Source organism: Oncorhynchus mykiss, chromosome 17, assembly GCF_013265735.2.
Source record: "Oncorhynchus mykiss isolate Arlee chromosome 17, USDA_OmykA_1.1, whole genome shotgun sequence".
In the NCBI taxonomy this organism is placed as follows: Eukaryota; Metazoa; Chordata; class Actinopteri; order Salmoniformes; family Salmonidae; genus Oncorhynchus; species Oncorhynchus mykiss.
In genome coordinates, this window is record NC_048581.1 from 38495594 (window position 1) to 38515814 (window position 20221).

General features: G+C 43.7%; 1 protein-coding gene across 2 annotated transcripts in view; it reads left to right on the plus strand.

Moving 5' to 3' along the window:
- mtss1 (MTSS I-BAR domain containing 1) overlaps nt 1–20221 on the plus strand; it is a 118611-nt gene that overhangs the window by 67421 nt on the left and 30969 nt on the right. For both annotated transcript variants that reach the window (XM_036949855.1, XM_036949856.1), the window contains exons 4-6: nt 2732–2816; nt 4365–4456; nt 6208–6282. In XM_036949855.1, coding sequence (XP_036805750.1) covers nt 2732–2816; nt 4365–4456; nt 6208–6282 — 252 coding nt within the window. The remainder of the gene's footprint in view (nt 1–2731; nt 2817–4364; nt 4457–6207; nt 6283–20221) is intronic.

Here is a 20221-nt window from a genome sequence, read left to right on the forward strand (position 1 = left end):
TAATACTCTGTACCCCTCTGATACTGGTGGTCATTTGAGGCTGTGTATAGGGCTACTAGGTTTGCTTACTGAGCCAGCGAGAGGCCCAGGTGATCCAGCATTAGCAGGGATTGGGATAACTGGGACACATTCATACAGCTGATAATCTCAACACTGTTCTCAGCAGGAGACGCACGGTCTCGCCCAGGGGTTAGGGTGGGGAGAAGAGAGAGGAATATCACTAGGGATTGTGGAGGAACCTTTGCTGGGTCCTTCTTTCCCTCTTGTTTTCCTCGATCACTGAAAGGAGTATTATCTTCCCTTTCAGCACAGCAAACTGGGCCATCTCATACGAAGTGCTCTGTATTCAGTGACAGAATGCTACAATGGCCTATTTATTATTGAGGCTCTGGGCCGGCAGGACGAGGGCTTTGCAGTTTAGGGCTGGGCTGGAGAATCCACACTGGGGCCTGTGTGATGGGAGTGACTCAGTTTCTCTCTCGCCCTATAGTGTGCATTCGGATTGTATTCAGACACATTCACTTTTTCACATTTTGTTACAACCTTTTTCTAAAATTGATTAAATTACATTTTTTCCCTCATTCTACCCAAAATACCCCATAATGACAAGGCAAAACTGTTTTTTTGACATGTTATTATTTACCCTTATTTACATAAGTATTCAGACACTTTGCTATAAGATTAAATTTAACTCGGGTGCATCCTGTTTCCATTGATCATCCTTGATGTTTCTTCAACTTGATTGGAGTCCATCTGTGGTAAATTCGATTGATTTGACAGAAAGGCACACACCTGTCTATATAAGGTCCCACAGTTGACAGTGCATGTCAGAGCAAAAGGCACAAAGGTCACTCAGATCATGAGAAACACGTTTCTCTGTTCTGATGAAACTATGATTGAACTCTTTGGCCTAGATGCCAAGCGGCACGTCTGGAAGAAACCAGTCACCGCTCATTACCTGGCCAATATCATCCCTACGGTGAAGCGTGGTGGCAGCTTCATGCTGTGGGGAAGTTTTTCAGGGACTGGGAGACTAGTCAGGATCGAGGGAAAGATGAACAGAGTAAAGTACAGAGATCATTGATGAATACCCGATCCACATCACTCAGAACAGCCTCATGCAGCCAGAGCGGAAATGTATCCAGTGCTACGTTGTTGACATGTTTGATATGCCATATTACCCAATGCATTTTCAAGTACGTCAGTCGCCCCATCGGTGGCACCAATTGACCTGCTTCTAATCGAGGGTGAAATCGACTAGGGAGGTTTTCACATCCTGGCTGGCTTCCAGACTTGTCTAGCCTGCAACAGTTGGGTTAGCAGGACCAATGTTAGTTGCAGGTTCCATTTGTCTGTTTTCTTCAATGGAAATGTTAGTTGATAATGTCCAGAAAGTCTGGTAAGCTTGATATGACACAAGCAATAGTAGTGAAAGTCCCGCACTCAGTAATGCCTCTTGTTTTTTCTGTTTTAGTTTTGGCAAGCCGTAACCATAGTACTGTGGTTGTCCTAATAAGCTCATATGGTTGATAGAGCTAATATCTGAGGTCTTTAACCTCCTAATGAGTAGTCCAGATGGAGACCTGATGTGATGTAAACAGGCAACAGTTGCTTGCTTCCATCATACAACTGGACACATCCTAATGAACTTGGGAAAACATATGACGTCTGAAAAATGTGCAGTGTGACAATTTATATCTCTGCAGTGGTGTAAAGAGATCATTTTCTGTCCGAGGGCAGTGAGTCACTATGTGCATCCCAAATGACACCCCTTTTCCTACAGTGTAGTGAATAGGATGCCATTTGGGGAATAGTCATTGTGGTGTTAATGTTGTAGAATGGAAAGGCCTCCATCTGTCTGGGCTCTCTGTCTTTCCCCCCCATATGTCTGGCTGACTGGATTTGTACAGTGTAGACATCACGGTCTTACTGGGCCTGCCTGGGATTGGGCTGGGAATATTAAGTGGATAAATGAGTGCATTTTAAAAGCAGATGTTGGTGTCTCGACAAGGTCATCACCCCCCCGGCGGACACTGGAGCCCATTGCAACAGCAGGAGTGTGTGTTCAAAACCAGTCGGAGGCTTCATACCAACCTCGAAAGCCTTCGGGAAGGGGTCTGGGTGGACGAGTTAGCTGCGCTGGTCTGCTGTCAAATCTGAATTCAATACAGCAATAAGTAAGTCTGCTGTGTGACATACCTGCTGTGGAATCTCTATCGGCGTGGTGCAACGAACTCACTGGCAGTTTGTGCAAATCTTTCTGAATGAACGAAAACAACCCCATTAAAATATACTGGGCAGGGACGCCACCCACCTGCTTGGGAGCCAGGCCCAGCCAATCTGAATGAGTTTTTCCCCCACAAAAGCACTTTATTACAAACACACATACTCTTCAGCTTCATCAGCTGTCCTGATGGCTGGTCTCAGACGATCCCGCAGGTAAAGCCGGATGTGGAGGTCCTGCGCTTGAGAAGTTGTGATCCTGGTTGGACGTACTGCAGAATTCTCTAGAACAATATTGTCTAAAAAAAAACACTTTTGCTCAGATTTTTTTTACACTTCTGTCTATGTACATTACTGTATTTATACTTGCAATATTACTTTACCAGGAAAGGGGGGGGAAAGCTGGAGGACGTCCCACTTTTTTGGCTTCATCAGGCTTGTAATATGGCATTGTTGTCAAGGTTTGGAAATTGACAGGTTTGTTCTGTTTTGTTCCATTGTTTTCCAGGGGCGACAAAAGAGATTGGCTCGGCCTTGACGAGAATGTGCATGAGGCACAGAAGCATCGAGTCAAAACTGAAGCTCTTCACCACGTAAGTGATGGAACTATAAATCATGGTTTCTAGAAGACATTAATGTAGTATTAGTCTTAAGGCAAAACCCCCATTGTTTGGTTAGGGCATATTATTACTGCCGTCCGTCTTTAACATTTCAGACTATTTGAAAACGTGACATGAAGCATTCCTTGACATTAATATATCAGATGGTTGCTGTTCTGATACTCAATGTATTTCTGTCACACACTGAAAAGTGAGCGATATCGACTCAGACCTGCATTTTCATCCAAGTGATTGGTTTCTGGCATGGCCTTAGTGTTCAATATTTCCAGCTGTATGTGTTTTCCTGTGTGCTGAACTCAGTCAGTATCGGACATTCCTCCAAAAACCACAGAGAGCTCTCACCTCCTCGGATGATGACCCTGGCTGACTTGGCAAGTGGATGACGATTGAACACAATTCCTGCCTACTTCAGCCCCAGCAAATCCAATTGGGCCCTGCTTAGGGTCTTCTCTGTTGCTCTGTGTGCTAATGAGACAGACAAATTAACATTTTGTCCAGCTGTAAAACAGCACTGTGGACCGGTTGTACTACAGCCAGTGCTCTCTAAGCCTAGGACACGGCTGTAATGGGACTGTTGTGGACGGTTGTGGATGGATGAGTAGGAGATTGGATTGTTGCTCTCTGGTACCATTTGCACACTACTAAACCAAGCCGGGCCAAGCTGTACTTCACTGTCCTGGTTACACATTAACCATAGTTGCTAGAACCATGTGAAAAGAAAATATCAGAGCCAGTACTGTTCGGGTCGACATGATAGTGGGAAAAGGATATAGGCCAGGCCGTACTTTACCTCTCTTCGGTGGAAATCCCATTAGTCTCTCATTTCTTATTTCTCCCTCCATTATTTCCATCACTCCTGGCCTCTGACATTGCTGTAGTGTCTTTCTTCAATTGCATTATGCAATGTCAAGTCATTGACTGCCCAGCTTCAGTTGGAATTAACACTGACTGACACCAAGATCCCACTGACCCTACTGTACATAGGCCTATCCCAGAGAAGGGCTCAACTCTGAATAGGCCATTAGACAAAGTAGAGGGAAGGTGAACTAACAGACACCCACTAAACCTATCAGCTTCATTAATAAGATCTCTTTATCACTTTGGTCTAGTTTTTCCCCCAGACACCGTGTGTGTGGGTTCAAAGTGCTATGTCATCAATTCATAGACACTCATTGTGTGCTAACCTGTGACGGCTGAACAGCTCTGGCTATGCCGGGTATGTGACGAGAGGAGTTCACAGCATACCTGAGAGTATGCTCAGTTTAATTGCTTTGCTTCCCAAGCTATAGTGTGTAGATTTGATGACCTGATTTATCTATTGTAGGACCGCCTATCAATTACAATTAATTAGCTACATGGATCAGTCATAGCCCTAAAAAAAATATCCTCCCCTATTTGTTTCCATTGATAATTCTGAATTTGGTGAAGTTGAATCTTATCAACCGTTCTGGTAAAACCTCCAGGTGAACCACTGGGTGTGTGATTGTAATTTAACAGCTGGTTTATTGGGTTCCACTGCAGGGCACTAACAGATACCCTGATCAATCCCCTGGAGCTGAAGATTGAGGAGTGGAAGAAGGTGGCCAGTCAGTTGGACAAGGACCATGCCAAAGGTAGGAGACGGTACATACACACACACTTTTTATTTTTTTTATTTCACCTTTATTTAACCAGGTAGGCTAGTTGAGAGCAAGTTCTCATTTACAACTGCGACCTGGCCAAGAACAAAGCATAGCAGTGTGAACAGACAACACAGATAGTTACACATGGAGTAAACAATAAACAAGTCAATAACACAGTAGAAAAAAAGTATATACATTGTGTGCAAAAGACATGAGGAGGTAGGCAATAAATAGGCCATAGGAGCGAATAATTACAATTTAGCAGATTAACACTGGAGTGATCAGATGATCATGTGCAAGTAGAGATACTGGTGTGCAAAAGAGCAGAAAAGTAAATAAATAAAAACAATATGGGGATGAGGTAGGTAAATTGGGTGGGCTATTTACAGATGGACTATGTACAGCTGCAGCGATCGGTTAGTTGCTCAGATAGCAGATATTTAAAGTTGGTGAGGGAAATAAGTCTCCAACTTAGGCAATTTTTGCAATTCGTTCCAGTCACAGGCAGCAGAGAACTGGAAGGAAAGGCGACCAAATGAGGTGTTGGCTTTAGGGATGATCAGTGAGATACAGCTGCTGGAGCGCGTGCTACCATCGTGACCAGTGTTGCCATCGTGACCAGTGAACTGAGATAAGGTGGAGCTTTGACTTGTAGATGACTTGGAGCCAGTGGGTCTGGTGACGAATATGTAGCGAGGGCCAGCCGACTAGAGCATACAGGTCGCAGTGGTGGGTGGTATAAGGTGCTTTAGTAACAAAACGGATGGCACTGTGATAAACTGCATCTAGTTTGCTGAGTAGAGTATTGTAAGCTATTTTGTAGATGACGTCGCCGAAGTCTAGGATCAATAGGATAGTCAGTTTTACTAGGGTAAGTTTGGCGGCGTGAGTGAAGGAGGCTTCGTTGCGAAATAGAAAGCCGATTTTAGATTTGATTTTGGATTGGAGATGTTTGAAATGAGTCTGGAAGGAGAGTTTACAGTCTAGCCAGACACCTAGGTACTTATAGATGTCCACATATTCTAGGTCGGAACCATCCAGGGTGGTGATGCTAGTCGGGCGTGCTGTTACTAGCATTTAAGAGCAGTTGGAGGCCACGGAAGGAGTGTTGTATGGCATTGAAGCTCGTTTGGAGGTTAGATAGCACAGTGTCCAAGGAAGGGCCTGAAGTATACAGAATGATATCGTCTGTGTAGAGGTGTATCAGGGAATCGCTCGCAGCAAGAGCAACATCATTGATATATACAGAGAAAAGAGTCGGCCCGAGAATTGAACCCTATGGTACCCCCATAGACTACCAGACGACCGGAAAACATGCCCTCCGATTTGACACACTGAACTGTCTGCAAAGTAGTTGGTGAACCAGGCAAGGCAGTCATTAGAAAAACCGAGGCTGCTGAGTCAGCTGATAAGAATATGGTGATTGACAGTGTCGAAAGCCTTGGCCAGGTCGATGAAGACGGCTACACAGTACTGTCTTTTATCGATGGCGGTTATGATATCGTGTGGCTGAATGAAAGCAGGTCCCTGCAGCAATGTTCCAGCATCTAGTGGAATCCCAGAAGAGTGGATGTTGTTATAACTGCAAAGGAGGGACCAACTCCATGTTTAGGCCCAGCATTTTGGAATGAGATGTTCGAGGAGCAAATGTCCACATACTTTTAGTCATGTAGTGTACATTTTGAGATGTCTAAATTATTTAACTGGCACTTGATGCATCTTCTCATGTCAACCCAATGCAGAATACAAGAAGGCCCGAGCAGACATCAAGAAAAAATCCTCAGACACAATCAAGCTACAGAAGAAAGTTAAGAAAGGTAAGGGCATCTGTTTTTAACTTTCTAAGTTCTGTGTGATGTGACACTCTGCCAAGGGCATTTTCTTATCTAGGCCAATGTGTAGGTTTGGGGGAAGGCTTGGACTACACCTGAATGGAGAGTGTGATGCATAGCAACGAGCAACGAAACATTTATTACAGAGGGTCAGGTTACCTCACCACAGCTGGTATTGTGAAAGGAGACAATGATGTGGTTTCTCCATGCCTGCGGTTGTTACGGGGCCCTTCCTTCGCCAAACCATCTCACCACACCTACCATTTTCCTCTTCCATAAATGGTATTGTTTCAGCCAGGTTGGGTTTGTATTTAGCTCTAGCTCAGGACTTTTTTCTTAGTCTCCCTACGGGGATGTAAAGGTGTAGACATTATTCCCAATGTGAAATTATATGACAATAACAACAGTCTTATATCATTATTTAGCCTAAAGATTAAACGCGATAGTACACATGCCCATTATGACATTTAAATGCTAGGCTGGTAATGATGTCTTGACTATCGCGGACCTATGGCTCTGAACTATGAGCTTCAGTCTTCTGAGAATTTAAGTGTTTATTCCTCAACTTCTTGGTATCGCAACAGCAGAACTATCATATGAAGATATGGGTACTGAAAGTGGGAGGGGGATGACGAACATGTGACTTTGCACATGCAATCACCGATGAAAGGTCTGTCATTATTATGTGGCGTCAACCCACTTCAGAGCTTCAGTGCAGAAACGCCTCCAGTTCGCCCTGTTATGGCTGCGTTGAGGTCAACTGTAGACTGGGAACACTCCTCAGAGCTTGACTGTGCGGACTGCTCTCTTATCTGACAGAACGCCCTCTCTATAGCTTATTCACCACTCACCATCTGGTCCTCAGTAACAGAGTGTGGTCCTCAGTCGCTCAGTTGGTAGAGCATGGTGCTTGCAACACCAGGGTAGTGGGTTCGATTCCCGCTGGGGTCACCCATACGGAAAATGTATGACTAAGTCACTTTAGATAAGTGTCAGCTAAATGGCATGTATTATTATAATATATTACCATCTCAAGGCTTCACAGGCTCTTTGTTTGAGATCCATAAACCTTGCCTGACAATTCAAACTGAATTCTTCCGCTGGTCTATCGTTCGCTACATGCTTCAGTCTGAGACTGCCATAATTTAAGTTGTTTGTGGTGACATCAAAATGAGGGGTATTGTACAAAACAATGTCAGCAGTGATTGGATCATCCCTAACCAATCAGAGTATCAAAGCCAATGACGAATTTTCAAAACACCGCTTTACCCACGTGTGTTCTGTCTCTGGCCCAGACTATCGGTTTCTGGGACCAATCAGATGGTCTATCCTCAAAATAGTCTGAGGTACTCCGATCCAGACTCACTCTGGAAAAGAAACAAACGTCTGTGGACATGGCAAGGCGTTTGGCCGGAGCAAGGAGTATGGGTAGCCAAGCAACCATAAACCTACATTACTGGATAGAACAGTCAAACTACATGAAGTGGGCAGGGAGGCTTTTATTCCTTCGACTGTAGTCTTTCTGAAGGCGCAATAAGGCTTACCGTTTGAACTAGTCCAAGGCACCTAAAGGCAAACACAATATTTCCGTCACCCAAAGGCAAAGACTAGGTTTGCGTTCTAAGATGAACTAATATAATTGTCCTCTGGTCTGAGGTTGTCATTCCACAGGTGAACATGACCTGTAAACCTTGCCATTCCTTCTCCTTTTACCCAATTTAAGACTTGTAGATACTTGACTACACTAGCAATTCCTAGCACCCTCTATGTGAAGAGCCCGTCAGATAGCAGCTCTCTTTCTGGAGAGGGATTTGATCTGCCAATCCGGATAATGAGAGGGAGCCCAGCAGTATGTGAGGCGCAGAAGATGTTGAATTGTTAAGCTGAGCTGAGAGAAAAGAGATTAGTATGCTAATGGTATCACTGCGCATTTTGATGGCAGGGAGATGAGCAGAAGCATGAGGGTTTTGAGCTGAAGCTACGCCATTTCCCTCTCAGCTATGCTAAATGTAGGGCAGTAGTAGGCTCGTACTGTACAGGCCTGTTGCTGTGACCTGATTGTTCCCCATAAACAAGGCCTTAGACAGAGTCTAAGGGGGGTGCCTCCTCACACAAGTGTAGGAAACACCCCCTGTTGAGAGTTGGTCCCACTCAATCAGAAACATTTGTGGATAGCTGCCTGGGTTAGAGGAATTTTGTCAACAGTTGACATGGGGTCTCGTCTCAATAGTTCAGTTTTGCCCCTTGTAACACTGTAACCGTCGAGGCAGTGATGGGGGCAGGGAAAGCTTGAGCACAGCGTGTGATGCCCTAAATAATTTATTTAGTGGTACATTTCCCAGGATGTAGCCTAGACCTTAAATGTGGTGACTGTCTGGTGGCAGTTTTGATATGACGATACATACATTTGACAGAGTTTTTCAACATTGTTGATTTAAGAGTGCTGAGTCTTCATTGTTGGGTAATGTAACACCATTGTGTGGTAATGTGGAGTTGGAAGGTATCAGGCAGCAACACACCTGGGCGGGGTGGGGGGCTGACGGATAGTGGTGTCAGTAGGGTATCGTCATTATCCGTTACACCAATCCAGCACGTGTAATGTCAAGACGAGGCCTCTGCTTTCTTAGTATGCCACACCTCCACCTATTAAAATGAAGAACCCTGAAACCACAAACACTTAAAATGCTGGATTCTAACTCTTCCGCAGTCCAAAGGTGCTTTGTAACACAAGACAGGCCGATATGATCACCACCACGCCTGAACTGAATGAATACTTTGACTTCCCTGCTCCTTTCCACTGTTTCTCACGTTTGTTGTCTTCTCTGTAGTGTGGTCAGTCTGTTGGTCCCATGATTATTTTTGGCAGCGCATAGCCCTCCCTCCCTGCCTTGCCCTACAAAGGACCCATTGGACAATGTTGAAACAGAGAGAGTATCTGGAAAAAGAGGCAAACCGCCGGGCGAGGTTCAGCGAATAATCCCACCAGAATAGTGTAGAAGCAGCAACAGCCAAGACTCATTGTAACTTAACTTGGCTCAATGCAGCTCAGAGCTAAATAAATAAAGGTAAGTGTACATTTAGGAAGGCCACTTCGTAGTTCAAGGCTGTATTTGTCTTTCTAGGATGAGTCCCTGTCGCATGTAATGCTTAGACACTGACTAGTTAGCTACTGTCCTTTTTGAAGTTCAAAAAGGGAAGTGCAATAAAATCCAGTAATGTGCAGCCCTGACTCAAATTCAGGCAGTCGTTCCTCTTGTGGAAATAGGCCATGTGGCTGAAAAGTCCCGGGGGGAAGGTGTACATCATCTGGGTTAAGGTGCCCTTCGACCCCTTAACCAAACCCACCTCCTTAGCCGAGGCCTTGGTTTATAACAGGGGCCAACCACAGGCCACATTGAATTGGCTTGAGGGCCGCACTTGGCCCGAAGGCCGTGAGTTTGAAACCCCAGGTTAACAAGGACCTCTGCCATGGGATTCATCTGGGAGAGGTGATTGCAATCAGGTCATGGTTAAAAGGTGAACTCTGTCGTGGGTGAACATTTTGTTGTTATCGCAATATATATCTTGTCAGAGGTTAGCATTCCATGATATTTACACGATTTTCTACCTAAATGCACAAGACCGAATGCTGTTTAGCAGAACAGGAGCACGCTGCATTTCTTGGTCATGTTCAGTAGGATGTTTTACATAGCCATGTCATAATCATATCACATGCTAAATTTACATGGTCATCTTTGATATATCGTTATTGTGATTGTTTAGATTATCACTATGGATTTTTTTTTCATATCACCTAGTGACCCAGTTTAATAAATTGAACAATGCCCTTTTAAGTTTCTAATGCACATGCATTACTTGAATGGCCTACAAATTTCCAATGCATGTAGTGCATAAATGTTAGTTAAAGGCACAGGCGGAGTAGAGTCGGGCTTTGTTAGCGAAATGAACCGCTGAAGGAATGTGGGCAGCTGTATCTCTGCGTCTTACTTTTGACCTCTTGGGTCCAACGACGAGGTCAGGGAGGTCAGATGGGGAGTATTAGTGAGTTGGGAGTCTGACAAAACCCTCTTATCCCTAGGAAACATGGAACGAATGCTACCCTAGTTCCTAATCCATCAGAGAAAGATGAATTGAGTATAAACTCTGAGAAAAACGTGTGATACACTAGAACTTTGAAACAAGTTAACTATCTGTGAAAGTGAAGTAGAAATGTGGCGTAACTGCACCGAGAACTCAAACAGTTTCTGTTTGAGTTCTCGGTGCAGTTAATATGGGTGGTCTTGTATGGCGGTAATTAAACTAATCTGTAGCTTTATACTAAAGTGAATGTGGCTGTAACATCATGCCTCGTGGGAATGTTTGGTGCTGGGAGGGTCCTCTTATTTGAGATTGGCTTGTGTGTCTAGGTGTGTTTCACATCAAGTGGGCCCTGTTTGTTACCAGAGAGGGTGGGGCAGTGTCCTCAGTGCTAACTCACCCTTCTGAGCCACTGTGGGAAGCTGTCCTCAGGCCTCCCTGTAGAGCAGCAATCAGAGGAGGGAAGTACAGATTCCTGGGATATCTCTGTCTTAGTGGTGCTGGGCAGCATGGGGGCTAACGCTGAACTGATCCCACCTGGAGCATTTAACAGCTCTAGATATGAAATACCCCTAACCAATCCGTTATGATCCCCAGCAAGAAAAACTAATAATGTCGCTCAAACAGAAGAAGAACAAAAAAATCCGACCACAACCAAAATGCACCAGGTGGGGTGTTAGGAGGGGTTCTGAAAAACACTCATGGGGGTGTACACTGAAAGTTGACTAGCAACAACTGGTACCTAAAACTAGAGGTCGACCGATTATGATTTTTCAACGCTGATACCGATTATTGGAGGACTTTTAACTTAATATAATACATTAATCAAATCAATTTAGCCTAAAATAAATAATGAAGCGTGTACAAATTGTTTTAAATAATGCAAAAACTAAGTGATGGAAATGGAAAAGAAAGTGAAAGTGCAATATGTGCCATGTAAGAAAGCTAACGTTTAAGTTCCTTGCTCAGAACTTATGAAAGCTGGTGGTTTTATTTAATATATCTTCAATATTCCCAGATAAGAAGTTTTAAGTTGAGGTTATTATAAGTTTTATAGGACTATTTCTCTCTATACCATTTGCATTTCATATACCTTTGACTATTGGATGTTCTTATAGGCACTTTAGTATTGCCAGTGTATTGTCACCCCTACCTGGGCTCGAACCAGGAACACATCGACAACAGCCACCCTCGAAGCATGGTTACCCATCGCTCCACAAAAGCCGCCGCCCTTGCAGAGCAAGGGGAACAACTACTCCAAGTCTCAGAATGAGTGACGTTTGAAACGCTGTTAGTGCACACCCCGCTAACTAGCTAGCCATTTCACATCGGTTACACCAGCCTAATCTCGGGAGTTAATAGGCTTGAAGTCATAAACAGCACAATGCTTGAAGCTTTGCGAAGAGCTGCTGGCAAGCACACGAAAGTGCTGTTTGAATGAATGCTTACGAGCCTGCTGCTGCCTACCACCACTCAGTCAGACTGCTCTATCAAATCATAGACTTAATTATAGCATGATAACACACAGAAATACGAAATACATTAATATGGTCAAATCCAGAAACTATAATTTCCAAAACAAAACGTTTATTCTTTCAGTAAAATACAGAACCGTTCTGTATTTTATCTAACGGGTGGCATCCATAAGTCTAAATATTGCTGTTACATTACCTTCAATGTTATGTCATAATTATGTAAAATTCTGGCAAATTAGTTCGCAATGAGCCAGGCGGCCCAACTATTGCATATACCCTGACTCTGCGTGCAATGGACGCAAGAGAAGTGACACTTTCCCTAGTTTAATATTGCCTGCTAACATGAATTTATTTTAACTAAATATGCAGGTTTAAAAATATATACTTCTGTGTATTGATTTTAAGAAAGGCATTGGTGTTTATGGTTAGGTACATTCGTGCAACGGTTATGCTTTTTTCGCAAATGCACTTTTGTTAAATCATCCACTGTTTGGCGAAGTTGGCAGTCTTTGTTAGGAAGAAATTGTCTTCACAGTTCGCAACGAGCCAGGCGGCCCAAACTGCTGCATATACCCTGACTCTGCTTGCACAGAACAGAAATATGCAGTTTAAAAAAATATATACTTGTGTATCGATTTTAAGAAAGGCGTTGATGTTTATGGTTAGGTACACATTGGTGCAACAGTGCTTTTTTCATTTATGCGCTTGTTAAATCACCCGTTTGGCGAAGTGGGCTGTGGTTCAATGATAAATGAACATGCACCACATCGATTATATGCAAAACAAAACTTGCTATAAAAAGTACCCCATAGGGTGCTCAATTGTTATCCTGTAGGAGCACAGCCCCTGCTCCTACATCGCTGGCATTGGTGTACAAAACCTATGGACGACAGAAATACGGAGCAGCTAGCACCATTGCAGAGACCAAAAGGTTCTTAGCATTTTGTAACCTGAATGGAAGACAAAGATAGGAAAACAAACTATCAAGCAATTACAAAAGCACACAATTCTTTGGCGTGCTCAGTTAGAGGGACCTGCCAATATCCCTTCAGCAGGTTGAACTTGCTAACGTACTTAGCAGCGCAAACACGGTCCACACAATGGTCGACCTCGGGAAAGGGTAGGAGTCCAACTTAGTAGAGGCACTGACTTTCCGAAATTCAGAGCAAAACCGTAGAGAGCCATCTGCCTTAAGTATTAAAGTACAGGGCGAACTCCACAGACTGCCATGTTACGCAATGCGGTGCTCAAACATGAACTCCACCTCACTGCAAAGCTTCGGTCTTTTCAGGGTTCAGTCGATAAGCATGTTTGATTGGGGCAGAGTCCACAACATCAGTGTCATGCTCTAGTACATTTGTGGAGTTGGCACATCTGAGAATAAACCCTGATATTCAAAATGCAGTTCAACAATGTCACCTTTTTCCTCCGGAGACAAGTGTGCCAAAAGGCTTTCTAGAATGTATTGAGTAGAGGTCGACCGATCAATCGGAATGGCAGATTAATTAGGGCCGATTTCATGTTTTCATAACAATCGGAAATCTGTATTTTTGGGCGGAGATAAAAAAAAAATATATATATATATATATATATATATATATATATATATATATATATATTTTTTTTTAAATACCTTTATTTAACTAGGCAAGTCAGTTAAGAACACATTCTTATTTTCAATGACGGCCTAGGAACAGTGGGTTAACTGCCTTGTTCAGGGGCAGAACAACAGATTTTCACCTTGTCAGCTCGGGGGATCCAATCTTGCAACCTTACAGTTAACTAGTCCAACGCAATAATGACCTGCCTCTCTCTCGTTGCACTCCACAAAGAGACTGCCTGTTACGCGAATGCAGTAAGCCAAGGTAAGTTTCTAGCTAGCATTAAACTTATCTTATAAAAACAATCAATCATAATCACTAGTTAACTACATATGGTTGATATTACTAGATATTATCTAGCATGTCCTATGCGTTGCATATAATGTGACTGAGCATACAAGTATCTGACTGAGCGGTGGTAGGCAGAAGCAGGCACGTAAACATTCGTTCAAACAGCACTTTTGTGCGTTTTACCAGCAGCTCTTCGTTGTGTGTCAAGCATTGCGCTGTTTAGGACTTCAATCCTATCAACTCCCGAGATGAGGCTGGTGTAACCGAAGTGAAATGGCTAGCTAGTTAGTGTGCGCTAATTGCGTTTCAAACTTCTCTCTCTGAGCCTTCTAGTAGTTTCCCTTACTCATGGGTAACGCCGCTTCGAGGGTGGCTGTTGTCGTTGTGTTCCTGGTTCGAGCCCAGGGAGGAGCGAGCTATACTGTTACACTGGCAATACTAAAGTGCCTATAAGAACATCCAATAGTCAAAGGTTCATGAAATACAAATGGTATAGAGGCCTATAATTCCTATAATAACTTCAACCTAAAACGTCTTACCTGGGAATATTGAAGACTCATGTTAAAAGGAACCACCAGCTTTCATATGTTCTCATGTTCTGAGCAAGGAACTTAAACGTTAGCTTTCTCACATAGCACATATTGCACTTTTACTTTCTTCTCCAACACTTTGTTTTTGCATTATTTAAACCAAATTGAACATGTTTCATTATTTACTTGAGGCTAAATTGATTTTATTGATGTATTATATTAAGTTAAAATAAGTGTTCATTCAGTATTGTTGTAATTGTCATTATTACAAATAAATAAATAAAAAATTGGCCGATTTTTAATCGGCAGCAGCTCTTTTTTTTGGTCCTCCAATAATCGGTATCGGCGTTGAAAAATCATAATCGGTCGATCTCTACTCGAGTTACTCAGCTGTCTCACAGGGTATATTGGGCTTTCCTGGTGCTCTTGAGGAAGACCATAGTCCACGGTGACAGCAGTGGCTACAGGCAGAAATCACTATTGATTTCCACTTATCCTTTTTCATCCACCACTTTTCCGCCGGATCGTAGAGGATGAAGTATGATATAAACATTATTTTTCCCTGCATTCTGGTGTGGCTTCTCTTTTTTGCACATTTGGGCAAGGGCCTGAAAGTGAGCTTGCAACAGTAACTCCAGAACGGGCAACAAAACCAGGACTTGGTCACCCACATCGAAAGTGCAGTTTCGGGCCTTTCCATCATACAAAACTTTGTCTGCGCCTTCTCCAGATCCTCACTAGCAAACTCGGGTGCAGTGCAATCTGTATCGAAAACCGCTAACATGCTCCAACAGATTTGATTTTGTGTTTAAGGTGTCGCCCTTCACCAACCTCTCTCAGCAAGCTCAAAGGACCTCTGACATGATGTCCAAACAACACGAGCTCATTCGGACTAAAACCGAGAGATTCCTGAATCTCCTGTGCTGCAAACAGCACGAGGGACCCCTTCATCCCAGTCTCTCTCAAATTTAAAGCAGTAAGCTCTCAACATGGACTTCAAAGTCTAATGAAATCTCTCAAGATCACCTTGACACTGGGTGGTCATCACTAGAGGGGCAATGGGTTGCAGCCATCTGTTGTAGCATTTGCAGGAAGACTTTTGACATGACATTCGAACCCTGGTTCGATTGCACTACCCATGGAAGGTTAAAACAGGTTGAACAGATTTTCACCAGGGCCTTAACAATGCTGGGAGACGTAATCTTCCTGAGTGGAATGGCCTCAGGGAAATGAGTTGCAGCACACATGGTGGTTTTGGGGAAACGACCAACACAGTCCACCAGAACCCTGCTGAAAGGTTTGTCAGAAGCAGGAATAGGCTACAAAGATGTATCTGTCTGCCTATAGAAAGCTGATGGGATCCTCTTTTTAATAGAGGCCATCAAAACTGTTTTCTCACACAATTGCGCATGGCCTATAAAATTGTTGCGCAACATGAGCTCATGGGCTCTCATGAAGTGACGGATTTCATTTCCGATTGCATTGATGTCAGAGTGATTAGAGGGACAATGGATCGCTGAGTACCATGCCATTAGCGACTGTCAAGTTTGGTAGGCTACTCAGCGGTATCAGAGTGCAGTTTTGGAGAAGCCTAGTTACCGTGACTAAGTGTTCACGTGGATTTTTTTTGTTGAATTTTACCCCCTTTTCTCCCCAATTTCATGGTATCCAATTGTTAGTAGTTACTATCTTGTCTCATCGCTACAACTCCCGTATGGGCTCGGGAGAGACGAAGGTCAAAAGCCATGCATCCTCCGAAACACAACCCAACCAAGTCGCACTGCTTCTTAACACAGCTCGCATCCAACCCGGAAGCCAGCCGCACCAATGTGTCAGAGGAAACACCGTGCACCTGGCGACCTGGTTAGCGGGCACTGCGCCCGGACGCCACAGGAGTCGCTAGTGCGCGATGATACAAGGATATCCCTTCCGGCCAAACCCTCCCGCACCCGGACGACTCTAGGCCAATTGTGCGTCGCCCCACGGACCTCCCGGTCGCGGCCGGCTGCGAGAGAGCCTGTGCGCGAACCCAGAGGCTCTGGTGGCACAGGGTCACGTGGAATTTGACAGCGGTCATGACTTGTTACCACCGGTGTGGCAGTAATATGGTCACTGTAACAGCACTAGTTGAGACTTTCCTGAGGTTCCCAGACTTCCCTATCCCACACTTCAAGCAAGTATAACATGCTGACCAGACCGGGCACGCGCGTGCGCCATCACACGCATTTTGATTTTGTTCATCCACACCAGATGTGATCAGGACACAGGTTGAAATATCAAAACGAACTCTGAACCAACTTTATTAATTTGGGGACAGGTTGAAACGCATGAAACATTCACAGCAATTTAGCTAGCTAGCTTGCTATTTCTAGCTAATTTTTCCTGGGATATAAACACGGGGTTGTTATTTTACCTGAAATGCACACGGTCAATTTATTTATTTTGCGACGCGAGCGGTGTGGTCAGCATGTAACACTAAGATCGTATTTTAGAACTTAACTAGCCATGTTGGCAATAGAACAAGCTTTCAAATAAAGCCCACCTGACCCAGATTGCAATTTATAAAATGGGACATTTTTGGATTGTGTAAACAGTAATTGTATAATGGCAGTGATGCAGTGTTATGTTCCAAACAAAAAACAACTACAAGTGTACTTGCTCTAGTTCCTTAACGACACAGCTAGGAGTGCTCAAAATAGCACCTTATTGTTGAAGACTACTTTGAATTATAAAAGTGCATTGAAATGACTTTGGAGAGGTGTGTGGCCACTTGGAGACACTAATAAGTCTTCACTCAAACCCTTGTCATTGTTTTGTATTATGTTGCTGAATGTGTCCCAAGGTTTTTCAGATTTCGTTATCAACAAATACGGCGACAAGTACAGTAAATGTAAAATGCACAAACAATCTTAAGTGTAATGTCTAGAGTCAGGTGAAATGTTATGGGGAAATGATTAGACCAAAGTTGAGGACACCGTCTCTAAACTGTTCCCTTTCAATTGCTGCCATGCTTATGCATTTCATATTTCTTCTTTAAGAAACGTTTCAATTTAGCCCTATTCATATAGGCCAATTCCCACAAGTGTAAAGGGTTAAAGCATATAAGCATTTTTACATGCTTTTGTAACTATACTAAACAAAAATGCAACATGCAAAAGTTTCTGATTGTACTGAGTTGCAGCTCATATAAGGAAATCAGTTCATTGAAATAAATTCATTAGGCCTTAATCTACGGATTTCACATGACCAGGAATACAGATATGTATCTCTTGGTCACATATACACTACATGACCAAAAGTATGTGGACACTTGAACATCTCCAAAATCATGGGCATTAATATGGAATTGGTCCCACCTTTGCTGCTATAACAGCCTCCACTCTTCTGGGAAGGATTTCCACTATATGTTGGAAAATTGATGGAGGGACTTGCTTCCATGCAGCCACGAGAGAGTTAGTGAGGCTGGGCACTGATGTTGGGTGTTTAGGCCTTGCTCGCTGTCGGGGTTCCTTTTCATCCCAAAGGTGTTCGATGGGCTTGAGGTCAGGGTTCTGTGCAGGCCAGTCAAGTTCTTCCACACCAAACTCGACAAACCATTTCTGTATGGACAACGCTTTATGCACGGGGGCATTGTCATGCTGAAACAAGTAAGGGCCTTCCCCTTTTGCCACAACGTTGGAATCACAGAATTGTCTAGAATGTCATTGTATGCTGTTGTCTTAAGATTTCCCTTCACTGGAACTAAGGGGACTAAATCATGAAAAACAGCCCCAGAATGGTATAGCTCCTTCATCAAACTTTACAGTTGGCACTATGCATTTCGGGCAGGTAGCTTTATCCTGGCATCCACCAAACCCAGATTTGTCCGTCAGACTGCCAGATGGTGAAGCGTGATTCTTCACTCCAGAGAATGCGTTTCCACTGCTCCAGAGTCCAATGGCGGCAAGCTTTACACCACTCCAGTCGAAGCTTGGCGTTGCACATGACAGTTATTGTGCTGACGTTGCTTGCCGACGCAGTTTGGAACTCGGTAGAGAGTGTTGCAACTGAGGAGATACGGATTTTACACGCTACAGCACTTGGCGGTCCTGTTCTGTGAGCTTGTGTGGTCTACCACTTCGCAGCTGAGCTGCTGTTGCACCATGTTTACACTTCACAATAACAGTACTTAGTTGACCGGGCAGCTCTAGCAAGGCAGAAATGTGACAAACAGACTTGTTGGAAAGGTGTCATCCTATGACTGTGCCATGTTGAAAGTATCTGAGCTCTCCATTCTACTGTCAATGTTTGTCTATGGAGATTGCATGGCTGTGTGCTCGATTTTGTTCACCTGTCAGCAACGGGTGTGGCTGAAATAGCGGCATCCACAAATGTGTATACTGTGTGTGTGTGTATATATATGTGTGTGTGTGTGTGTGTGTGTATATGTGTGTGTGTGTACCTTAAAAAGAAAATAGGGGTGTGGATCAGAAAACCAGTCAGTATCTGGTGTTACCATTTGCCTCATGATGATTTTGGCCTGTGGAATGTTGTCCCACTCAATGTCTGTGCGAAGTGGCTGGATATTGGCGGGAACAGGAACACGCCGATCCAAAGCATCCCATACATGCTCAATGGGTGACGTGTCTGGTGAGTATGTAGGCAATGGAAGAACTGGGACATTTTTCTTTTTTCAAGAATTGTGTACGACATGGGGCCGTGCATTATCATGCTGAAACATGATAAGTGGGCCTCAGGAGCTCATCCCGGTATCTCTGTGCATTCAAATTGCCATTGATAAAATGCAATTGTGTTCGTTGTCCGTAGTTTATGCCTGCCCATACCATAACCCCATCGCCAGTATGGGGCACTCTTAACAACATTGACATCAGTAAACCCACATGACGCCACAGATGTAGTTTACTGCCAAATTCTCTAAAACAACGTCTCTGGCGATGCGTGAGAGGGTAGAAGAATGACATCATGGGGACAATCTTTTTACATGAGCAGAGGCACACTGCTGTGGTTTTACAGTACAGGTCCTGCCCTTGATGGTTGAACCTGTTTCGCCATTTTAAATCTGATAAGTTACTTCTGGGCCATTCGTGACAACTTCCCCATGTTGAGTGAGTCACAGCCATATAAACTTGGGTTGTGTTCAGTAGGCACGAAACAGAAAAACAAGGTTTAAAACGGGGAGATACTATGTGAAATTAAGCACACCAATCCGCTTTGCGAACGTTTCAAGTTTGGGGAAGCAGATGGTGCCCTGTGGCAGGAACTGGTTCTGGGGCAGGGATTCATGCGCAAGCGTTGCAAAATAAAATGTACACATGCATGTTATTCACTAATTTCACCCAAACTGCTCGCGAGCGTCTACGTAGCCAGGTGCTAAAATAGAACTTTTCTATTTTTGATGCGCTGCAAGTCCCGCCTCTTCCATCTTCTCATTGGTTTTTATGAGGATATACCCAAGTGGGTGATTTGAAAGATTAACTTAAGTCCACACTTCAGTCCAGTTGGTGGTGGTGGTAATGCACCTTAAAGTTGGTTGCCAACCGTCATATAAAGTCCGAAGCAGACGACTGAAGGAGGAGAGATTACTAGAAACTAACTCTGTTTTCCCTTTTATCTGTGAATTAATTGTCGGAATAGAGGACCTTGTGCATTTCAGGTAAAATAACGCGAGGGTCCGGTTTGGTCAGCATTGTTAGACTTTCATGTGGCAGAGAAACGGATCATTATTTTGATGCGCATAGAATGGAGTTGTGAGTGGATTCGCGTGGGAGTTCTGCGGCAAATTTTCTTGATAATTGATAAACGTAGGCTTTTTCTGTTAACAACCCAGGGTATGACATGCCATCTTGTGATCATAAACATTGACACTATATGGCAATAGTTTTATAATGTGAAGTGCACATTTGGATACATTTGGGGTGTTTGGCTTGGTTGTATGAGATCAAAGCTGTAT